At 35.2% G+C, this 24595-nt stretch overlaps 1 protein-coding gene across 1 annotated transcript in view; it reads right to left on the bottom strand.

Annotated features, from left to right (window-relative positions):
* LOC149802503 (3'-5' exoribonuclease HELZ2-like) overlaps positions 1 to 24595 on the bottom strand; it is a 182325-nt gene that overhangs the window by 52270 nt on the left and 105460 nt on the right. Inside the window, exons 15-23 of the mRNA XM_089951747.1 lie at positions 23807 to 24167; positions 16798 to 17128; positions 14140 to 14350; positions 13400 to 13507; positions 10192 to 10718; positions 6259 to 6405; positions 5294 to 5611; positions 3813 to 4004; positions 233 to 1031 (exon numbers count right to left, since the gene is read on the bottom strand). Of these exons, the coding sequence (XP_089807873.1) occupies positions 233 to 1031; positions 3813 to 4004; positions 5294 to 5611; positions 6259 to 6405; positions 10192 to 10718; positions 13400 to 13507; positions 14140 to 14350; positions 16798 to 17128; positions 23807 to 24167 (2994 nt within the window). The remainder of the gene's footprint in view (positions 1 to 232; positions 1032 to 3812; positions 4005 to 5293; positions 5612 to 6258; positions 6406 to 10191; positions 10719 to 13399; positions 13508 to 14139; positions 14351 to 16797; positions 17129 to 23806; positions 24168 to 24595) is intronic.

Raw genomic sequence — 24595 nt, forward strand, 5'->3', positions numbered from 1 at the left:
AACTGAACCAACTGAATTGCTTGTTACATTTACATAGGAAAACAGTTGGGATTAATCGCAAAATGTATATTGCTAGATTGGAAGTGATAAAAACACTGAAGAACAAAATGAAACCTACTCTAGCAACATTTTGCTCAAACTGGGAATTTTGTTTTTCTTTAAAAATTTAATTGGGAAATTAACTGCAGGCATGATGTCAAAAGAATTTTTTTAGAGACTCCCCAAAAATTACCTGGTCGTAATAGGGTGTGACAACTCCAATTTCCTTGGCTGAACGTTCTCCCCATTCTTCAGGCCACTTACTAAATATTTCCTCAACTCTTTCTACTATCTCTTGCACCTCCGACATGTTATAATATGACACACTGTCTGTATCTTGCACCTCACGTCCCTGTACTCCATAAAAAGTCAATGGGGTGATTTCCACAACTGCTGGAATGTTACTTCGTGAAATTAGCTTGTCTGGACCACCATAAAATGTGGCTGCAATGAATCGAAGAATCTCCATCTTTGTCCTGTAGTTGATGCTGAGCAGGATGTTGAGTGGGCTTTCTGGCGAAATAAGGTTTGAGTGTGAGTCATAGTAGTTGTACAATCTCTCCAAAAGGGACACGTGCAGCTTCTGGTTACGAGCCTCTGCACTGTACACCTTTGGACTAATCTGCATATGGTCCCCTGCCAAAACAATACACGTGTTCTCATTGGCCAAAGAGATTGGCATTATGGTCTCACACTCTAATGACTGGGCTGCCTCATCGATGAATATGTGAGTGAAGTTTCCTTGTAACTTCATGCTGGTTAATACTAGAGACTCTGCTAGCGTTACAATTACAATTCGGTGACGAAGGATATCTTCCCTTGTAGGACTCTCGAAATAGCTGCTGTCAGGGGAAAGGATACAATACTTCTTGACCTCAGGGGACACTGTGTAGACTCTTCTTTCCTTGTAATACACCCTGCGCAGGCTTATATTGATGTTAGACTTCTTCATGAATACCTCAAAATGTTTGGTGATGTACAGATCAGCAGCACTGAAAGAAAACAAAGTAAAAGTGTACTCATGGCCATTATCTTATGTAATCCATGCGACTTAAGGATCAATATAAGTCTAAAAGTCAAATTAACAAACAAAATGTTCCGAAAGCATTAATTAAAAATGTATTATTAGGTTTTCTTGCTGTGTATTATAGCTATATTTGCTATTTTTCTAACAAAATAAAGAACAAAGAAATATGTCAAAACAAATATACACATGATAGCAATAAGATTCAATTCTGATTACATGGAATTTTCCCTGTCTCAGGCAATGTGAAAAGTCTGCCCATGGTACATTAGAAAGAAAAACCACAATAAAATAAAGCAATGGCATAAACCTTTTACAAAAAAATCAATAGTAGGAGACCTGGCATGTAAAAAATGACAAACAATAGAAATAACTTAGCCATGCTTACTATTTGGTTTATGTGTAAAATGCACAACCCAAGACTTAAAACTTTCAAGTCTTTCCCTCTGTGTGAGTTAAAGGCTAAATGCATATATTACAATCTTCTTTGCTTTTTCATCAACAAGTACACCACTTCTTTGATACTCACAATATAATGTGATGTCAGGCATGAATCCCCTTTTCTTTCTAAAGAATGCCCCAAAAATTGACCCTTATTTGTTGAACATGAATAAAATCGCAATCAATATTGGTAAACAAAATCCTGATACACAGCTCATTTTATTGTTGAAAAAAACATTTAGTCTGGAAAGTATCATGAAATTCTTAACTTATAATTATAAGTCCTATATTTTGTATAAAAAAACTGAGAAAATTTTTTTTCTCAGTAAACTGTAAATAACAATATTTGCAAAAATTTCAATTAGTGAAAATGTTATAAATGCCTACCATGGCAACACTTCAAGAAACAAATAGCAAATGCTGTAAGTTTTGTCAAGAAAAATTTGTGTTTTATTTGTATATTTTAAACTGGTTTCAGTGTACACATGAAAAATGTGATATTCCCTCTTGTATTCCAATGTGTAAAATGTCAATCTACCATTCCAATTATGTCCATGGGCATTCCTGCGAGAACCTAATTAATTGTGGACTTTGTCTTAATCTCTGATTTGTGATGTATCTGTTGTACTGTTACACTCAATTAAAAGCAGACCTGCTTTGTATTATCACGTTAATATATCTTTTATCAAATCAAATAATGGGAATGGAACAAAAATAGTCGTGTCAGGTCAACTCATTTAAATTGACCACTTGAACACTGTTATAAATAGTATCATGTAAGTGACAATTCAATTACCTTAAATTATCCTGTGTGTGTGTCTGTGATTTGGATTTTTAACATAGCTATAACAATTTTTCAGTCATACTGCTACGATGTCTGCATGTAGCATGATGACCCACCCAGTCACATTATCCCGACATCAGGCCGACCAGTACTAACACTAACCTCTTAATGCTGAGCGCCAAGTGAGGCAGCTGTTAGTACCATTTTTGTAAGTCTTTGGTATGATTCAACTGGGCATCGAACCCACGACCAAAATGGGAGTGAAAATTACTTGAATTTGTTCCACATCTTTTCCATCTGAGACATTGGCAATTCAGTTGCACACTATTTTATTCTTACCCTCTCAACCAAGAAAGGTTATGGAATATAGAGGTTACAACCATCAAAGGTTATAGAATATACTGAGGATACAACCATGAAAGGTTGTGGAATAAACAGAGGATACAACCATTCAAGGTTATGGAATATACAGATGATACAACCAAAATAATTATGGAATATACAGAGGATACAACCACAAAAGGTTGTGGAATATACAGAGGATACAACCATGAAAGGTTATGGAATATATAGAGGATACAACCACAAAAGGTTACGGAATATACTGAGGATACAGCCATGAAAGGTTGTGGAATAAACATGATACAACCATGAAAGGTTATGGAATAAACAGAGGATACAACCATGAAATGTTCTGGAATAAACACAGGATACAACCACAAAAGGTTATGGAATATACAGATGATACAACCACAAAAGGTTGTGGAATAAACAGAGGATACAGCCATGAAAGGTTATGGAAGATACAGAGGATACAACCATAAAAGGTTATGGAATATACAGAGGATACAACCACAAAAGGTTGTGGAATAAACAGAGGATACAGCCATGAAAGGTTATGGAATATACAGAGGATACAACCATGAAAGGTTATGGAATATACAAAGGATACAACCACAAAAGGTAATGGAATATACAGATGATACAATCACAAAAGGTTGTGGAATAAACAGGATACAACCATGAAAGGTTATGGAATATACAGAGGATACAACCATGAAAGGTTATGGAATATACAGATGATACAACCATAAAGGTTATGGAATATACAGATGACACAACTATTTCTGGACAATCCAAAGCTTTGCCATATATGCAACCTGGAGAATGTTGAAAAATAGACACTCTGGGAATAGTGATGCTCATGCATTTTGTTCACTTTCAAAAAACCAAAACAATAACTGAGCCATTTGAATATTTAATGTTTGGTGGGCACATCTTTATCAGATTAAAGATTTATTCTAGGGTACCACTTGTGGCCCCTTATCTTTTTTTTTGTTGCAGGACTTCATATCCATGTTACATAAACTGATAAATCCCACACTGGTTTTACCTGCCAGAAACACTGCAATAGATAAATTCCCAAGTAGACATTTGTATTAAATTAATTGCTATGTCTCACATCTACATACATTTCTTACAGATGCATCAAACAGACATTAATAACAAAGAGTACCAACTCACCTATTAGACTGGGCACAAATGAGGATCTTGGCTGTTGGTTGTTCTTTCAGCAGAACCATGGCTGCCTGAGCAATGGTCTCAGTCTTGCCAGTACCAAATGGACCATACATAATGAAAGGAGGGGTGTATCCACTCCGCTCTGCAACAATGTGACGCACAGCCTTCATCTGATCCTCATTCAGGACTGAGGAACTAAACAGCAAAAATTAAATAGTGAGGAATTTGGAGACAAAACACTCAAACTGTCCTGGTTTAAAATGTTGGCTTGATTGCTGTATTTTGCTTGAAAGTTAGAACAGTCTATCCATATTACCTTAAAGTCTTTGAAGGTTAGCATAAAAATCTAAGCCATTCACATTTCTCATTTCATAAATATGTTCAAGACAAATTGTTAAGTAGATCGAGTAGACTAACCTACTTTCTTCTAAACCTCTCTGTTTACATGATGACATGGTAATGTTTGGTAAAGATTTATTCGGATGTTGCTATGCGATTTAATTATGCAGATGAAACTTTTGTCCAGTGGACAAAATGCCTTCTTCGTAAAGGAAGAGATAAATGTGTTGTCAGGTGAGTCTTTGTCTGGTACAGTTTTGTTCAAGGTTAATTTCTCTGTGTGTGTTAATGCACAAAATCTATTTTTTGCCAATGCTGACCATGTTATGATCTTGACAATTATGTCCAGTTGTAATCATCAAAGAGAACTCAACTGATGTGTGAAGTCCAAAACACTATCATAACATTGTTGAGCCCATTTCCTGTAAACATTGGATTTTATAGACAATGATATAATATTAATCTTACTGTTACATCTACTTTAGTCAACATTTCTTTCATTAACAGAAACTTGACACTGGGAGACATGTATCGATGATAGAGATAATCTGATTACTTATGTCATGATATGAATTAATTATTGGTTCTGGATACATTTGGAGAATAAAAAGTATCCGCTCATATGGGAAACATTTTACATTTTTGTACTAATATGCTGGCTGCTGGTCGAATTAGAGGGGTGGCCATTCTTGAGGGGTACTTTTAAATACAAACTCGTTGGTGCCAAGGGATTCTGGCCATATGAAGTAGGTGGCCACTGGTCGGGGGAGGAGGGGGGGCTGTGTGTGTGTGTGTATATATGTATATATGTGTATATATATATATATGTATATGTGTGTGTGTGTGTGTGTGTGTGTATGTATATATATATATATATATATATATATATATATATATATATATATATATATGTATGACAAAGATTTACCAAAGGAAACAATATAATCCCCTGGACTTACAAAAGAAAATTGTATCAATGAACGATAGTGTGTGCGAGTGTGGGTGTGATTCAAATATCAAATTCCAAATTCAATTATTTATTTAACCTATTCATTTTGAAACTGCAAAACACAAGAACTGAGACATATGAGATATGAAATAAACCCATGCCAAAATGTGTGCAACTATCTGTAAATTTTACGTACGAAACTTTCAAAATATGTCTTTCATTCCTCAAGGGATTAATTTTTGGCACATCAGGAAACACAATTTCCGTGTTGTTCAGCTGATCTATAGCATAATGCATGCGGCAGAAAAACAGTCTGTTCATCTGGAACTGTAGCTCTACACTGAGAATATCATTAGCTTTCAAACTCAGCCTGCTAACACATGATGGAGACAGACAGAGATAGATGTAGTCTCTCCCTCGCCCATCGTAGTTAAAGTTATCCTCACGTACAATACAGGCCTCAAATACCACCTTGTCGGACTTGTTCTGTGGGGCCAGTAGAACTTTTCGGACACTGTGAAACAAAACCAATAACTTGAGCAATATTTGATTTAACTTTCTCACTTAACATAGAATCAAGTTAACGCTTAAAGAAACTGTATTTATCCTTGCTTTTCTCTGTAAAAATTGATATGTTTAAAAATTTAGCATTTTAACACAGCAATTTTAGTCCCTTAAATCCAGGATAAGTTTAAAAAATTACAATCAGCAGTTTGATGAAGCAATTCTTAGTCCCTTATATCTAGTATTTGCAAGACTTGCTTCTTTAAGTGAGTGACTTAATAAATGCCTTAAACTCATTATTTGCTATCTCCTTTTTCCTTAGAGTGTAATTCATCCATTCAATGGTTTGATCTAAAACAAAAAATACATTCATTAGCAGAATAAAGTTTGAAAAAATAATCAAACTTTTATCAACTTCTAGTAGAAAAGCTCAAAATCTTTGCAACAAGAGTAGGCTTTTAAATTGCTCACTTGCCAGTGCTGTTATGAACGCTGATGCTTTAATATCTTTTGCACCTTCACCCAAATTGTAAGGCACATTAGCATTATCTAATATTAAAAGTCCTTTATACTACTATACTTTAAAAAAAGAAAAAGTTGTTGCAACCATTTTTCAAACTTGATAGCACTTAATACAAGGATTCCATGCATAGTTACCTTGTGAGGATAAGTTTGCCAGCATCTGTGTCCTCTGTTAGATTTTCCTGAAGGGGTACTCTAGCAAAGAGCTCTCCTGGGTGAGCAAATACCAAGACATCCTCCTTTATCACGTCAACTACTTCAATGGTAGCACACACGTTGTAGCTGAAATAAGTGCAATGGCAGTTATTGATGAATAACACACAGAAAGTCAAACAGATCCAATTCCTTAACTCTACATATCAAATGAAGACAATTTAAATTGGAAACTGTAGTAGCTTGGTTGGACTCGATCAAAATGATACCTAGGCCAGCTACCTCAATGTGTATTTGGAAATTGCAATTGGTTCTCATTTCCTCTGCATTATACTGCCAATACAATGGTTCTACTCTTATATGGCCATGCCTGCTTCACCAGAAACTTGGCCATATAAGACAGTTGGCCTTTCCAGTGTGGGAATATATTTGTGATAAGTATATGTATGTTTATGTACTAAGAAAGCTACAAATAACTTCAAAGCACTTAATATCTTCATTGAAAAGTAACATCAATTATCAAAAGGTTCTTGTCTTAAGACCATGCTTATTTCAAGTCAAGATACAATATTTCTTATTCAAAAGCGTGAAATGTGTGAGGGGTATTGTTGGCATGCGCAATGCAAAACCATTAAAAAATGTCATTGAAATCCAGGTACATGTATTGCTTAGCATCTAAATTAATTCTCTTTCCATTTAATCCATTTCCCAACTGCTGCAGAATATTCTCCTCCTCGTTACGATGTTTATTTGAGTCTTCCTTACAAAACTTTTCTGCAAGAACACCTGAACTCTCTCCATTGTTGTCAAGTGGAATAACTTTTACTATTTCTTCTAAAGTATTAATCCTCTGTTTATGTGATGCCATGTTAAAGTTTGTAATGACTTATTCCCATGTACAGTACTATAATTTACCTATGACGACGGAACTTTTGTAGAGTCGATGAAATGTCTTGCTTATAAAGGAAGTGATACATGTACTGTCACATGACTTTTTGGTCTTTGTCTGATACTGTTTTTTTCAAGGTTAATTTCTCTCGTGTTAATCTACAAAATCTATAGTTAGCATATGCTATCCATATTATGATTTTGACAATTACAATCAACAAAGAAAAAAACACTACCACAGCATGAGGCCCAAAACTTCATCACAACATTGTTGACCCCATTTCCTGTAAATGTCAGCGTTAATGATATAATATTAGACTCTGTGGTACATATACTTAAGCCAACACTTTTTTCACTAACGAAAAGATGACATTGGGAAACAGACACATATAAAGATAATAAAATGACTTACCTTACCATATGAATTAAATATTGGTTCTGAACACATATTTTTAAAAAATGTGGCCATTTGTGAGGGGTCAATTTTACAGTTTTGCACTAATATGCTGGCTGCTGGTTGTGTTTGATGGGTAGCCTTTCCTGATGGGTGCTTTTGAATATAAACTTGTCCATGCCAAGGGATTCTGACTACAAAAAGTGGGTGGCTGCTGGACAGGGAGAATGTTTATAAGGCAGACCACTGTAATGTGTACAAAGTGCCATTAAAAATCAACTAACCATTGAACAACCTGTTCTACTGCCCCATGCCTAGAAAGGCATCCATATTACATGGATAACCCCAGTTAATGTATGTTTGTCTGTCTGTCTGTATGTATGTATGTATGCACAGGAGGATGGTACGATGTATAGGATTTAATGGAATGTAAGAATACAATCTCTTTGGTGCCAATTAAAAGTTACATTTTCGAAATGCACAAACAACAAATTTGTTGGATGACAAAGTCCTCCAAATAAATGTAAAGATTTAGTACTAAAACATACACAAGAAAAGGCAAAGATGTTCAAATTCTGGAAATGAGGCCACGATTCCATAATATTATACTAGAAAACAGCAAAAGCCAAACTTGACACCGAGGCCATAGCACTAGAATTTTGCTAGAAAGGTTTGAAAGTCAAATTTGATCTATTTCTTTCACATGTAAAGCATCTGACCAAATCTGATTCCAATCTATTTAAGTCCTACAAAAATTACTGACTGGAAATAAAACAGATGGGCCAAGTTTATGGTCAAACAGAAGCCATATCCCATAAAATTTAGTCAGAAAATGGTGAAAACTGAATCTGACCTCGATTTTGTTTCATGAAAAGCCTTGTACAAATGTTTATTTAAATAGATAAGTCCTTTAAAAGTTACCCAGTGGAAATAAGTTTATCATGGATGTGACAGGACAAGATGGAATCTGATGGGAAGGATGGATGTGCATTGTTTCAGCTAGGCTTGAGAAAAAAGGGGTCAATAAGTGCCCTCCATTTGATAAAGAGGGCCAATTGTGTGACATTGTGATAATATTCTTTTTTTTTCTCCACTGTGGAATCCACTTCTTCAGCAAACGTTTCATTTTCTGTTTGACTTTTATCTCATGTTTTTGTGGATTTACCAGCCTGTCAATTCTTACTGCTTTCATGATCTGAACACAATGCTGGGGAAAAGAAATCCATTATTCATCGTATATACTTCTGAGCAAATTTAGCCAATGACAAATCATGTTACTGGAAGCACAACTTTATGAGATTTGCCAAGACATTTTGGTTCCATGCACATCTGATTATGAACTTCAACTCAACTGAGAAATATGGTAAGTACCAAGTATATGACCATTTCATGGATCATACAGGTAATTCATTTGGACATTCTAGGCCTTTAAAAGGAAAAGAAGTACTATAATTAACTGCATATAAATCTTGCAATGAATGTTGATTATGGCATGTAAATTCCAGCACTTTTCAAAGACTTATGAGTGATTCAACCAATTTTCCAGTACTTTTAAGAGCTGACCACAAATTCATTCTCGATCATCCCAAACATGGCCATATATGGGATGAAAATCATAAACAGTCTGAGCATAGCAACCAGTGCAATGGAATAAGATCGCATGATGGATTTTGCACATTGTAATAAAGAAAATAATTGAGCAATTTGGACACTGAATTACTAGTCGACATGTCTGTACAAGATAAAGGTCAAAATGCACGCCTTTGACATTTCTTATTGTATAACTTTTGGCCAGTTAAATTTCTTTTTGCTGGATTTGGTGTCTTTTTTTGTGCAAATGCCACAAGGGCATATCCTGAATGAAACACTGCACATTAGTAAAGATATATGATCCTTCCAAAGCTATATAAAGAGCATATAAAAAAAACTTGTCCACTCAGTACAAGTAAGCAGCATTTTATACATCCTTCTACACCAATGACACTAACTAAAATAGGTTGGAATAAGACTGGAATGGCTGAAAAGATAAACACAGTAATTCTACAACTGTAATCGTACGGGTGGTTGTGGGTTGGTAAGGCTAGTGTTGAATCAGGGCCTGAGTAAGCTAAAGATAACTGACAGCACACATGTAGCCATTCTAATGGATGTTCTTCATCAGCTGATAATCATTAACCTTACAGTAAAGATGAAAATGAACTGGCATTTCTGTATTTCAACACAAAAAGAATCCGATTTTTCATACTTACAAATAAGCACATATTAAAATTAACAAAAATATAATGAATTAAAAGTAAATTAGGCAAAATCCATTTAATTTCAAACTGTATACAAAGGTCCATTCATTATTACAATGGAGAGAGCTGTCTGGTCTCTAATATTCTGCTTTTTGGTACAGAAATACAGTAAAACTGGTCTTGAAGGACCACTGTTACGAGATCACATGTTTTGGGAGGACGGATGCTCAATGCACTGATTTATTGAATATACTGTATTAAGACTCATCTGGACTGACCATGAATTTTTTAGGCAGAAGGGGTGGTCTTTCAATACAGATTCTACTGTATATGGAACCATACAGTTCTACATATTAGTTTCTGTCAACAGGAATTTATTCTGAGTGTTTTTATTACCTGGATATAATCTGGTGACGAGTGATTTCCTCAAGCTCCAAAAGCTTGTGCATCTTGGGGACATAGTTATGTCTGTTGAGTTCAGTCAGCACAACTTGCTGTGTCACTACACTCTCCGATGATGCAGGCTCTTTGTACTGTCGCAGAAGTTTCTCTTCATATGGGTAGGTAGCATCAGAGTCATATCGTACTATTTCCCTGTTCAGGCTTGTCCATCTGTCAAAGGTCAGTGTCTCTCGTAAATGACGCACTTTTTCATGTGAAGACTGTGTGCCAACCTCAACAGTAAGTTTTCTACAAACCACTGGTTCTGTGTCAAAGTCAAAAATAACCCACTGCTGGAATGATCCATACATTCCACCTGTGAACTGAACAGTTACATGATAGCATGGCATCCCACTGTCATCAACATCTTCAAACACCTCCCCTGGGGCAATCTGACATGACTTCTCTGTGGTAGATGGAGAGCGCAAGGAGAAGTGAAGACGATCTCTATTGTATAAAAGGGCAGCTCTAAGCATGGGGAGCTGAAAAACAGGAACACGGAGAATGGCATGTTTTACAGCATGTACATGTAACATTTTACAGTAAAAAAAAGTCCAAAGCTCATTAATATGACATATTGCTAAAGAAATTATGAGGGTCCTTTTTAACTTCTTGATGTTGGATATCTGTCGGATACAGTGATATGCCTATGCACAAGATGAAAAAAGATAAAAAGTAATACATACAAGTATTCTCTTCTTAAAGAGGGTCCAAAATAATTTCCCAAAACATTGGCCTGGTGAACTAGCGCCACTCCGTATTTAACACAAGTCCCTCAAAGAGATGGATACTCTACTGGGCGATAAGAATATCTTGGAATTCAAAAATTCGTTTCTTCATGTAGACAGCTGAATGTTTGATATCAACTCCGATATTCTTCAGCAATAACAAGATTTCAAAACAGTCATCATAGCAACCACATTGGGTGTATGATTGGCACCATCTTCAATTAGGATCAACAGTTGGTTGGTTGATTGTGGATTTTACAGCACACCAGCACTGTATATCTATATTGGTCCACAATAAATGTAATATGATAAAGACATATATCAGAAAGGTTTATTACTAACGTGAGACAAAAGTATAAAAACACAATGATAGGATGGAGAGGATAATATATGAAGGTTCCCAATCAATTGGAATATAAATGGTGTGTATAATGGGTAATTAGATAACAAAAGACAATTTTGGGTGATTAACAGTATACATTTTGGTTAAAAATACTGAGAAGAAATAGGATGCACATAAGCTATATTTTTGAATAAAAGTTAACTTCAAGAAATTTAAAATACAAGACATTCACCTTATCAAAAAGTTCCTTCATGTGCTGAACATTGTAGTAATAATGTTGTGTTGGTTAGAGATCAAAAACAATCAATCAGTAAGTGTTTCACCGTGAAAGGTTCATTGCAAAAAAAAAAGTACTCTGATTCACTCTTTAATATGTAGGAGTGGGTGATATAAATATTACCAGTTGTAATTTGTGCAATGACTACCTTGCAAAGATTTTCAAGATGGCCACATATTGAATGTCAAAGCAGTATCATTTTAATTTGGGATCAACAAAACATTATATGAAGTCTTTTATTCAAAACTTCATGCTGATAAGATCTTTCATTCAGAAGAATTAGTGACATCAAGATTTTGAAGCTGTAGCAACCACATTAGACAAAAGATCAACACCATTTTCATTTAAGACTAGCAAGACATCATAAGAAGTCTTCTGGTGAAAACTCAACATTGTAATGACCATCTATCTAGGAGTAGGCTGTGGTGGCCATATGGGAGGCCATATCTGATCATAAGAAGTCTTTAGGTGTCATCAATACGACTTTCTGTTCTTGGAATAACAAGATTTTCAGGATGGCTGTGGTGGCCATACGGTAGGCCATATCTAATCATAAGAAGTCTTTAGGTGTCATCAATACGACTTTCTGTTCATGGAATAACAAGATTTTCAAGACTTCAGTTGTGACAGCTACACTGGATGTCAGATTAGCACTCTCTTATTCAGGACCAACAAATCCTAAGTCTTATAGTGTAAATGGCATGTTGATATGACCATCCATGCAGCAATAACAAGATTTACAAGTTGGAACCTGCGATGACAATATTAAAGGTTATATTGGCACCATTTTATTTAGGACCAAAACATGCATCATAAATAGTCTTTTAGTGAAAACCTCAGGCTGATATGATTATCCATTCTGGAGAAATGACAAAGACACGGTTTCAGGATGGCTGTCATGGCATCAGGATTGGAACCATTTTCATTTAGGACCAACATGACATGATAAGAAGTCTTTTTGTGAAAACCATTATGTTGGCATAACCATTCATTCAGGGGCTAGGGATAAAAAATTTCAAGATGGCCACTGTGGATTCCATTTATATATTTAGGACCAACAAAACTCTGGTGTGTGTGTGTGATTAGGATTTTTAATGTAGCTTTAGCAATTTTTCAGTCATATCACTATGATGTCTGCAGCGTGGCAGTTTATAGTGATGTCTAGCACTGAGGCATCATGTCGCAGACATGTAGCATTATGTCCCACCCAGTCACATTATCCTGACACTAGGCCAACCAGTCCTAACACTAAACTCTTAATGCTGAGTGCCAAGTGAGGCAGCTGTTAGTACCATTTTTATAAGTCTTTGGTATGACTTGGCTGGGGTTCAAACCCACAACTTCCTGCTGTGCGTGTTAAGTTTTCAATCCTGTAAGAAGTTTAGTAACAGTAGCAATTACAAACTTGTGCTAATGAACAGATGGATGACGGACATTCCCGTAATCTCTTCTTGTCAGCGACCAATACAGCTAAAAGTACCATACTGCTGCATAAATTTTTACAGGAATCATTAGAATATATAAATTAGAAAAGCTCCAATCTCGGCATTGATCTGTAGACTTTAATACCTGTACACTGAATGCAACCTGAACAAATACTGTATTCTGGTGTGTATAACATGCACTTATTTAAACCTTTCTTATTCAGAAAAGGGTGCATATTTTACAGAAGAAGAATTCCAGGTCAGTATGATAAAACGACCAAGGTACTAATGCTATCTATACATCACTCCTTGTGAAATATGAAATCTAATAAATCCACTTTGAATCTTTGAAATTACTCTGAATGCAAGAAGAATGTAAGACAGATCTTGCCTGTGACCTAATGATGAAGACCCAGGTGTAGGTGGCATTTTTCTCCTCCTTGTAGATGTTTAGTTCCTTGGGTGATATGATTTCCACACCATCCAGAGATTCACTTATCTGAAACCAAAAGATATCAAAAGACGTGTCTTAATGTAAAAAATCTGCAAGTGCCCATGCAGCTTTACATGAAAAACAATACACGTCAGTTAAAATTACAAGACAAATACCTTAACTTTAAAATAAACCAAACCTTTCATGAGATAATTTAAATAAGTGTTCTTTGCTTGTTTCTGAACCTTTCAATTATTTCTTCAAACATGTCCAGAATGGTTCAGCAAATTGTTGAAAATGACAAAAAATACATATATCCATTACCCAACTACAGTGGTTCCTTTCAGAAGTTTCTCTCAAGAAAGGATACTCCTTATAGGTTCCCACCTTGCCCAACAAAAAAATCATATATTAGTTATTTTAACCATTTTGTTCCCTTTATAAACCTACCCAATCTCTAATACTGCCCTTTGATAGGCAGGGGAAGGCACAATAACGGACCACTGATGTATTTTGGTTAAAATGGACAATTAAAAAAATATGTATTATGCTGTGTTCAAAATTAAAATTCACCCACTTAACCATTTAAGCAGCAACAATAGAAACACCCCCACCCACACCCCGCCACTCAGGGCAAAAATACAATGATTGTAAGACAGTGAAAACTATTTTACCTACAGGTACTTATTCTTACTTACCACTTTGACAGATGACTCTGAATTCTCGTACTTCTCCAAAAGCTGGTCCATGTATGAAAAGACCTTTTCTTGTCGGGCCATTTCCCGTTTCATCTGTCTCCACTCATATCGTTCACGCCATTCATCAAGCTCTTCTTGACTGTGTGCATAGCGGCAAAGGTTGTACATTTCTGGGACATGAGAATACTGACACTTGAATCCATCCTCATGCCTAATAACAAAAAGAAACCAAGAATGAAACAATCCTGACTACCTATCAACATGCATTCTTATAAAGTGCATTTGCACATATCATTATGGTTGGAGATAATATATAATCTCCTTTTATTGTAATCATTCCCCTCATTTTGAAAGTTTTGTACGTGTTTCCAATGCAAATAATAGTAATTGAAGTAAGAGTTTTTGACATATAACATTTGTACAAAAGAAAAGTAATTTTATAAAAAATGTACTGTATATAAAAATGTATATAATTTCCTACTCAATTAAATGTATCATTTTGAAATCACAAACTTCAATCCATCTTATAGTGGTGGTGTCATCTGTCATTTGGATGTCGAAAAATGTTGAAATAATATAAAAGACACAACAACACACTTTGATGCTACCAAACGAAACACACTGTCGCATCTAAACCACGCACTATTGACATCCAGTTCCAGAGTGTGTTGCTCAAAACAAACTGTGTATCAGTCAACACAAGTGACACACAAACTGACATACAGTCCCAGACTGTGTCTCTGTCATATTGGCCAATGGACTGAAAAACACAAACCCCAGTCTGGTTCCAAACCTCGATTTGATGCACAAAATCATTACCACTTCAATACACTATATGAACAAATTCTGAGAACTATTAACTTATTTTTCTGTGCAATATTAGTTCTGGAACTAGGATTATTTGAGTCAGAGATTATGTAAATTACAACAAATTAAACATTTATGCTGATTTTCACATGCAATTTACCACTGATACCAATGATGTCATTTCAACATGCCTTATCAAACATCAGTTATACTTATCATTCTGTACATTTGCAAATATTATAATTCACCATTGTGAGCACTAAATTTTACTCGGAAACACATATAAGCCTGGAAGTAATATAATAAACTGTGTTGACCATTTATATTTGTTTTGTTTTGTGCTATTATAATCTAAATAAGAACTTCTGTGGCGAATGCACAATTTCTTGACACTACAATACAATGGAGAGATCTAGTAACTAATAAAGGTATAAGCTATTCCATTTTATTTGACAATTGACAAGTTACAATATATCTTATATGTATGAATTAGTAAGGCATAGCAGACTCTAGAAATGGGTCTCGATGAACGGGACCTTTGGCCATGATACAAGGTTTTAAACTAAAGTACAGAAACCAAACTTACTATGACATGACATCTGACCTCAAGACCCTGGAAGCTATTATCTTAAGTGCATGCCATCCACACAAAATGTGGACAAAGAACATCCTTTAGAATAAAACTTATTCAGCAAAATCCATCTTTTCTTGAGCCTCACTGATCTTAACCTCTGATCTTTTTTACCCAAATCAACAGACCTCTTCAATGCCTTAAGTGCAAGCCCTCCACAAATTTTGGTCAAGGTATCTGATTTCAAACCAAATTATTATCCAAAAACCACTTTTCTTGTTTCAGTCATAGTAACTCTGACTTCTGACCTTATGATCCCAAAATTAATATACTTCTTCCAAAGCTGGCATAATCAATCCACAAACTTTAATTCACATCTGTTATATAGAATTGTATTGTGAAGAAACCATTTTTCTTTTTTCTGACATGGTGACCTTGACATCAAATTCGAAAACAAATAGGATTCTGTCTAACCAAATGTGCAAGTTGTCTACCAATGTTGGTGAATGTAGATGGCAGAAAAAATACAATTTGTGTGCAGAAACCATTTTTCTATTTTCAGTTTCTGCAACCATAACCATTTGCACTTTTTCATTGCCAAAATTGATAGCTTTCTTCCTTAAGCAAAGTGCATGCAATCCACAAGCTGTTCAATCTGACCTTGACCTTATTCCAAGTGTAAGCAATCCACTACAATTTTTGTAGACATCCTTTTTATTCTTTCAATCACAGTAATGCTTACCTTTTACCTTTTTGGACTGGAAGTAATAGGCATCTTCCTAAGTCCATATTAAAACAATCCAAGGTTTGGTGAAGGTACATTGATAAACCTTAACAAAAATGTCTAATTCTGATTTCAAGGTAAAAGGGGCAAGCAAAGATGTTGCTGAATAAACTGTCTTAGTTTTGTAATCATTTGATGATCAAAATCTGTCAAGGGGAATAGGAAACATATGTAAATTAAAAAAAAGTAACCCAATTCTTAACTGTTGATGACAACAATGTGAAAGCTATGTCTCGCTTGTGGGCTTGACAATAAATCTGTCCTTATACAAGTTCACATTAAAGGTAGGCACAATGCTCATCCCATTGGATTATGGAAAAATGCTGTCTTGCTACCCACAAGTATGGACTTCACAATAATCAGTCTCTGGACAGCTGAATCAACTGAATAACAATTTACTTAGTCAATGTTGAAAATGGGACTCTAGATAAAAGCAGAAGGACTATTAACTGTAATCAAGGCATACTTGATTTCAAAGGAAAATCCATGCACTTACTTGCCACACAGTTCATAGCTTCTGAGCGGTATACCCCATGGTGGCTGTCTATAGTTCCACTGATGTTCCTTATCAGAATTCACATTAAAGGTATGTCTCTCAGAAGCACAGTGCTCATCCCATTGCTTCTGACTGTTACAGCTCAGTCCACAGTAGTGACAGTAATGCATGTTGGTCTGTCCACCTACTGGTACAGCTGCACGTCCAGAAAACATGGAAGCCTGACGAGATACTGATACCACAGACTCTCCACTTATCTTGGGCTTGGCCGCTGCTGCCCGGATTTTTTGAGACTCACGACTGATCTCAGCAAGATTCTCAAGAGTTGTCACTGAAATATGAATTGCAACAAATTACATATCTTCATTAACATTTGTCCAGATCTATGAAAACGCCAAATATAGTTAAACGATTTATAATCCTCTCATTAGAATGGAGTAAAAACATTTGCATCTTGTATTCTTCCACTATCTATCAAAAAAAAGACCAACACAGCTATGGATCATTGGAACTTGTTTTATAGGACAATAATGGACAAGATGATGACAAGCAAGATGAATCTACTTACAAATGATAGTATATCAAGAATTACCATGAACATGCAGACTGGTGTGATGGTTTGATGCCAAGACAAAACAAGCCAGGAGCTTTGGAAATAGATATGCCATGACAGTTGTTTTAGAATTGTATTCCAACCAGTTACTCACTGTCTGTGGGTTTAAGCTAATGTCTAGGCCACCATGAAGGAAATGTTACTGTAAATATGCCATTCATCAATATGCATCAACATACAAAGTTCCATCAGTGCAAAAGAAAGATTTATTTGTCTAAATGTAATAAGGCTAAAGATAATTGTACATATGGGCATGCGAACACAACAGCACAATTCTGGAAATACAGTGCAATTTAAAAGATAAGTTCTAGAAATGTTATGACAAACAATTGTTGCCTATACCAAAACTAATGTGGACAGATACTCCTAAACCCTGTACTCCAAGATAAAACATAAAAAGTAAAGATGCTAAAATTCTTTGAAAGAAATATTTCTTTAAAGAAAAATTAGGGTATTAAAAATTCAAGAAGGCTAGGCACTGCATGTACAGTATATGATCAATACACTGCTGTACCCAAATGTAAAAATGGGTGAGTTAACCCTTTACCTCATGCAAGCGACTTTGGACGCCTCTACACCATTTGCATGGAAGCGCCTTTTGACGCCTCTACTCAAGTCGCATGGAAGCGCCTTTTGACGTCGACTGTAAACATCAGCCATTTTAAGCCGGTTTTCACAGCGCCACCTTTGGGGAAAACCCCTATTAAATACTACATTCATTTCTGTGAATGACAATTACATCAGATCACGTGGTCACTGTTTAAGAACTGGTCGATATCTGCTATTTAAAGTAACTGGGTCATAATCTCCACTCTCCAAAATGGCGGTTGCAGATTTCATTCAGTACTTACGAAGTTTTCACGATTAGAATGACAACTATGAAAGATTCAATAACCTAGGTAAAGGCTCTGATATTGATGTAGGCAGCAATTAGTTTTTATAAATTATCAAATTCAGATGACTTAGTGATGTAGACGCAGACGAAAAACTTGTAAATTTCGAGTATGAGAAATGGCAGCTACGGTTGATCACACGTCCTCATCGACATGATGGTGAACGAGTTCTCTCAAGATATTAAAGCACATAAAAAATTCGTCTGTGATAAATAATTACACAGCTATAACAATCGGACTTTACTCTCAAATTTTTCCACATATAATAGATGTGTACCAAAAATGTAAAATGGTTAAAACTGCTGTTAAACATAACATACACTACATTGCTTAACAGTTCACAGGCAGGCCCATGCATATGGGGTCGACTAGGTAACAGGTGTTCTATTTATAGTGCGCTGCACTTTGTAACTATGCTCTATGAGGTGAAGGGTTAACATATCACTAAATGAACTGTCTTAGCAATATAACAATTCATGCCAAGTGTGATGAGATTTTATCAACAAGTTTTGGATATATATACAAATGAAAAACATGGACCAAAACTTTGGTATACTGTTGATGCTGCTGCTGCGGAGCAAAGTTCTTCAACTATAAAGATGAGAATTGCACAAATACTTCATGAAGATAAAACCTACAGATAAAATGTAAATATTAAGAAATACGAGATAAAATATACAAGGAAGAGATATTAAAATTCCGTAAAAGGTACATCCAAATAAAAGATAAAGGTAAAATATGTAAAATCCTTAAAATATATGGTTGTGGTTGGTGGTTCAATTACACTTAACACAACATTTGCTAAATCATGTTAAGAAAATTATAGTTATGTGCCTTTCCTATGGGGAAACATCGGCAGTAGCTGACTTGGGCTGGCCTTGTCAGGTATTGACCTATCACCAGTTGTCAATCATTCTGCTCAATTGACCAATCAGCGAGCGCTATTATACACACCTCCAGACACTGTTTACGTCCGCCATTTTCCTCTGACAAGCTGCTTCTGTCGATATCGACTTGGCCATTGTATATATTTACAAATTTCGCAACGGTTTGGAGAAGTCGCCCCACTTCGCCTGGATATATAGTAATTCTGAGATATAGCCACATGGTTATGGCTTTATTTATTGTTGTTTTTCTTCAACTTAATAACTTATTAAATTTATAAAATTTGCAATTTTTCAATTTTTCATTTGATCCATTCTGCTTCTGTACTTAATGAAAAATAAGTGTTATCTGTCCCTTTTGCTCTGCTCTTCAAATCATTAGATGCATTTTAATAATATTTGTAGAGATAGTGTTATCAATATTTTTTATTACATTTACATCTAAAAATGAAACATGCTGACTAGGTGCAGCGTAAGTAAATTTAATCGTCGGGTGAAAATGATTTAGGCGATCAATCATTGTTTTTCAGTTCTTCAGCTGAATGCTTCCAGATCATAAATATGTCATCTAAAAATCTGAACCAAAGAGATGGATTAAACTTTTCGTTTTGAATAAAATCTTTTTCTAATTCACCCATGAAAGGGAAGAGCATATATGAGCCATATTAATACCCATTATCTGTATGTAATTCGTATTATTAAATTGAAAATAATTATTTTCCAAGATAAGTTTTTATTATTTTACAAATATCTTCGCTAGATAGTGTGCTATTATTAGGATTGTTATCAAGAAAATATTTGCACGCTTCAATACCATCTGCATGCGCAATGTTGGTATATAGTGATGTTACATCTAATGATACCAGGATTGAAATTATCAGATAGATGTGGAATAGACTTCGACTTTTTAATGAAACTAGTTGTATCTTTAATGTATGAATGAAGTGATTTCATTAAAGGTTGTAAAACACTATCAATAAATTTGGATAGGTTTTCAGTTATGAATTACAACCTGATATAATGGGTCATCCTAGAAAATTTAAAGGTAAATTATGGTCAGGATTTTTATGAGTTTTGGGTAATATGTAGAACTGAGGTGTACGTATGTCAAGAGGGAAAGTATCAAATTCATCACATACGGAATTATTATTTTTAGCAATCTCATTAATGCATGTTGAAATTTTTAATTTAATTTCTAATTGACGTTCAACTTCTTTAACATAATCATCCTGATTCACAATAATAATAGTGTTTGACTTATCATCCCATTTTTAATCACTATACTGTCGTCATTCATTAGATTATATACAGACTTAATTTCGTCCTTATAAATATTACTATGATATTGCTTTAATTTAGTTCATTTCTCTTTTGTGATCACGTATATATAAAAATATAAATATGAATCATGTAAAAGATGACTTAATTCTGTTATAAAAAGGTTATTTGTGTGACAAGTTTTGGGATGACTTCTCAAACCAATTGGGGCGACTTCTCCAACCACTTTATGGTGACTTCTCCAGATATGTGGGGACGAGTTCTCCGCATACTGACGTAACTTAGAGAAGTGCAAGCGATGGATAAATGCTCTCGCTTTCTGTCTCTGTCTCAATGTTGTTTCATATGGCACATATTGCTCACCAATATCGTCTGGTATATCTTTCAATGTTATCACGCATGCCATTTTCAGAGAATGTTTGTCGGAGGTTAAGACGTTGTCAAGTCACGTGTTCGGTAGGCGGAGTGATCTACCTTCTGGCGTAAGGTCAATTGCTTGGCTGTGAACAGCATTTATGGAAAAAAGACGAAAAATTCTGGGAGTATACTGGGAGTTGAGGTCCTTGCAGGTCAAGGGCAATGCTTTTGGACCAGATTCCTCTTATTATAACAAATTGTTGCAAATCTGTGAGAAATTCAATGTATAAAAACGTTAACAAACATACCTCAGCATTTGCTATCCTATCACACATTGGAACAATATGTGGGAATGTGACATTTGCTGCTGCAGTGTCAGACCTACTGGTACTAGTAACATCTCAAAATGGTTCGGATTCAATACTTGACTGTTTAAACAACTCTTCAATAAGACAAGTCACTCAAGCATGAAAATGAAATCACAGTAAACTAGCTTTTAGTAAGGTTCAGTTAATCTGGTAAAGATGCATCCATGTATCTGTGCCAAACACTACATGATGGAAAGAAAATGCCAAACACTACATGATGGAAAGAAAATGCCAAACATTACATGATGGAAAGAAAATGCCAAACACTACATGATAGAAAGAAAATGTCAAACACTACATGATGGAAAGAAAATGCCAAACACTACATGATGGAAAGAAAATGCCAAACACTACATGATGGAAAGAAAATGCTAAACATTACATGATGGAAAGAAAATGCCAAACACTACATGATGGAAAGAAAATGCCAAACACTACATGATGGAAAGAAAATGCCAAACATTACATGATGGAAAGAAAATGCCAAACACTACATGATGGAAAGAAAATGCCAAACATTACATGATGTTAAGAAAATGCCAAACACCACATGATGGAAAGAAAATGCCAAACATTACATGATAGAAAGAAAATGCCAAACACCACATGACGGAAAGAACATGACAAACATTACATGATGGAAAGGAAATGCCAAACACTACATGATCACAGCTGCCAACCCTTTCGAGTACAAAAAATACTGACAGCTTATGACAAAAATACTGATTCTCGGGAACAATAACTGATTTTTAAAATTTTAATGCAGATGTAACTATTTACAACCATCAGTAAAGTAGGACAGTACCGTACTTAATTATTTAATGTTAAAGTTGCATGTGATGTACTCTTGCATCTTCTGAACTGGGAACCTTGTTCCATTCGTGTGTCCATTTAGAAGGTGCAAGAGTGCAACACACTGTCACAGGCTGTTTATAGGAGCCTTTTCCACACTTTATTTTTCTTCCACTTATTATTGATTCCAATCTTTCATTGATGATCGTTTTTATTTTACTGTCTGGAAAACACGTGTGAAATAAATCACCAGCAACACTAGTAATTGAAAGAGGAATATTCATTTCTACAAGAAATTTAGTAAACCGAACTTCGATCGAATTACATTAAGGTTCTCTCTGAAATTTATATTTGTCATAAGTTCTGGCTGAGCTGTTGACAATGAAGCAGCAAGCTGATGTTTATTAGCTTTTTTGTGCTGTTTTATGTCATCGGTGCTTCCATGCCTGGTAGTGAAATCACATTAAACAATTTGAAAGATGTCAAGTTTTTTCTTTTACTAGACGGTTTCACAAATGTAAACAAGATGGCACAATTGTCCTTCCATTTCTGTTTTCTTTTTTTTTTTCCAGTCTGAATCTTCTGCTTTCCTTTTCGATATGATCAGAATTGAATATTATGAAGATGAGACACAGTGATAGCAGCAACAGTTTGCAAAATCCAATATGATGGTTAAAGACAGTCATAGTAGCCTCGATTTTGAATGAACCAATAATATTTTACAACTATTCCTATATACATGCGATACATTTCTATCAAAATGGTACTGAGTGCCCGTACTTAACAGAAAATTGCAAGGAAATGTTTAATTGAATTTTTTTAAAAACAAAAAATGGATTTTTAAACAAGAAAAATGTACACCTTTACTCAGATCTAAAATACAGGACAAATCCAGGAAAAACTGGACACTTGGCAGCTATGCATGATGGAAAGAGAGACTAATCTATTCATGCGACTTGTACAAGAAGAAGAAAAAAAATGTCCATATGAAATCCAACAAGTTAAAGAACAGCTTGATTGATCAGTTTGATTTTAGGTCATAGCTAGGAGTATTATTCCAAGTTACAGCTAGGAGTATTATTCCAAGTTATAGCTAGGAGTATTATTCCAAGTTACACCCAGGAGTATTATTCCAAGTTATAGCTAAGGGTATTATTCAAAGTTAAAGCAAGGAGTATTATTCCAAGTTATGAGTATTATTCCAAGTTATGAGTATGATACCAAGTTAAAGCTAGGAGTATTATTCCACGTTATAGCTAGGAGTATTATACTAATATATAATGATAATATTCCAAGTTGTAGCAAGGAACATTAGCTATGAATAATATTCCAAACTGTAGCAAGGAACATTAGCTATGAATAATATTCCAAGTTGTAGCAAGGAACATTAGCTATGAATAATATTCCAAGTTGTAGCAAGGAACATTAGCTATGAATAATATTCCAAGTTGTAGCAAGGAACATTAGCTATGAATAATATTCCAAGTTGTAGCAAGGAGGATTAGCTATGAATAATATTCCAAGTTGTAGCAAGGAACATTAGCTATGAATAATATTCCAAACTGTAGCAAGGAACATTAGCTATGAATAATATTCCAAGTTGTAGCAAGGAACATTAGCTATGAATAATATTCCAAGTTGTAGCAAGGAACATTAGCTATGAATACTATTCCAAGTTGTAGCAAGGAACATTAGATATGAATAATATTCCAAGTTGTAGCAAGGAGGATTAGCTATGAATAATATTCCAAGTTGTAGCAAGGAACATTAGATATGAATAATATTCCAAGTTGTAGCAAGGAGGATTATGCTACAGTAACTTACCATTATTAATACACATCCATTTCCAGACCTCCAGTTCTTCTGTACTGTGGGCAAACTGACAGGGCCCTCCTCCAGTATACTGACATTTGTTCTTCTCCCTAACATATTTGCATACGATGAAATTGAAGCCTGCAGGTATTTTTCTTGGGAGGGGCCGTACCTCCTTGTTGGAGGGACTGTGGAGGTAGATTTTATTGCGAATCCAGTTGGCATGGTTCTTCTGGCAGCGGTCTTTGCTGCTGTCTTGGAAACTCAACAGGCCTTTGGTCCAGCAAGTGCCACATACCTCATTTACAACAAATGGACAAAGGTCCTCACTGCCAGGAAAGGTTGTCTGATCTCCAGTCTGTTGGCCAGGGTACTTGTTTATTAAAATAAAATAAAATCAAAATTAACTCAAATCAAATTGGATAAGAGAAGAGAAACTTTAATTAGATACAGCTATATAATCCAAAAATAGTATTGTTACTTCTGAACAAATAGACAAGGTAATATCATAACATAATGCTATAAAGAAAATGCAGCTCATAACATTAAAATACGTGGGACAAGAGTATCTTATATACTTGTTTATAAATCGAGACCATCTGCAAACAACATAGACCCTGCTCAGCCAGTGCATAACAGCAGATCAGAGTCTAAACTGCTTGTTCTACTGATTACTGTTAACAAACTGCACAAACCAAAATTTCCTGGCACTTTATGTGATGGCAGATCCGGGTCTGTGCACTGTGCAGTTGGATTCAACTTGTGAGAATACAAAGATTGTATACTGAACACATGGGTCAA

This window comes from Sinohyriopsis cumingii, chromosome 3 (assembly GCF_028554795.1).
Source record: "Sinohyriopsis cumingii isolate HCF-2022 chromosome 3, ASM2855479v2, whole genome shotgun sequence".
NCBI classification, from domain to species: Eukaryota; Metazoa; Mollusca; class Bivalvia; order Unionida; family Unionidae; genus Sinohyriopsis; species Sinohyriopsis cumingii.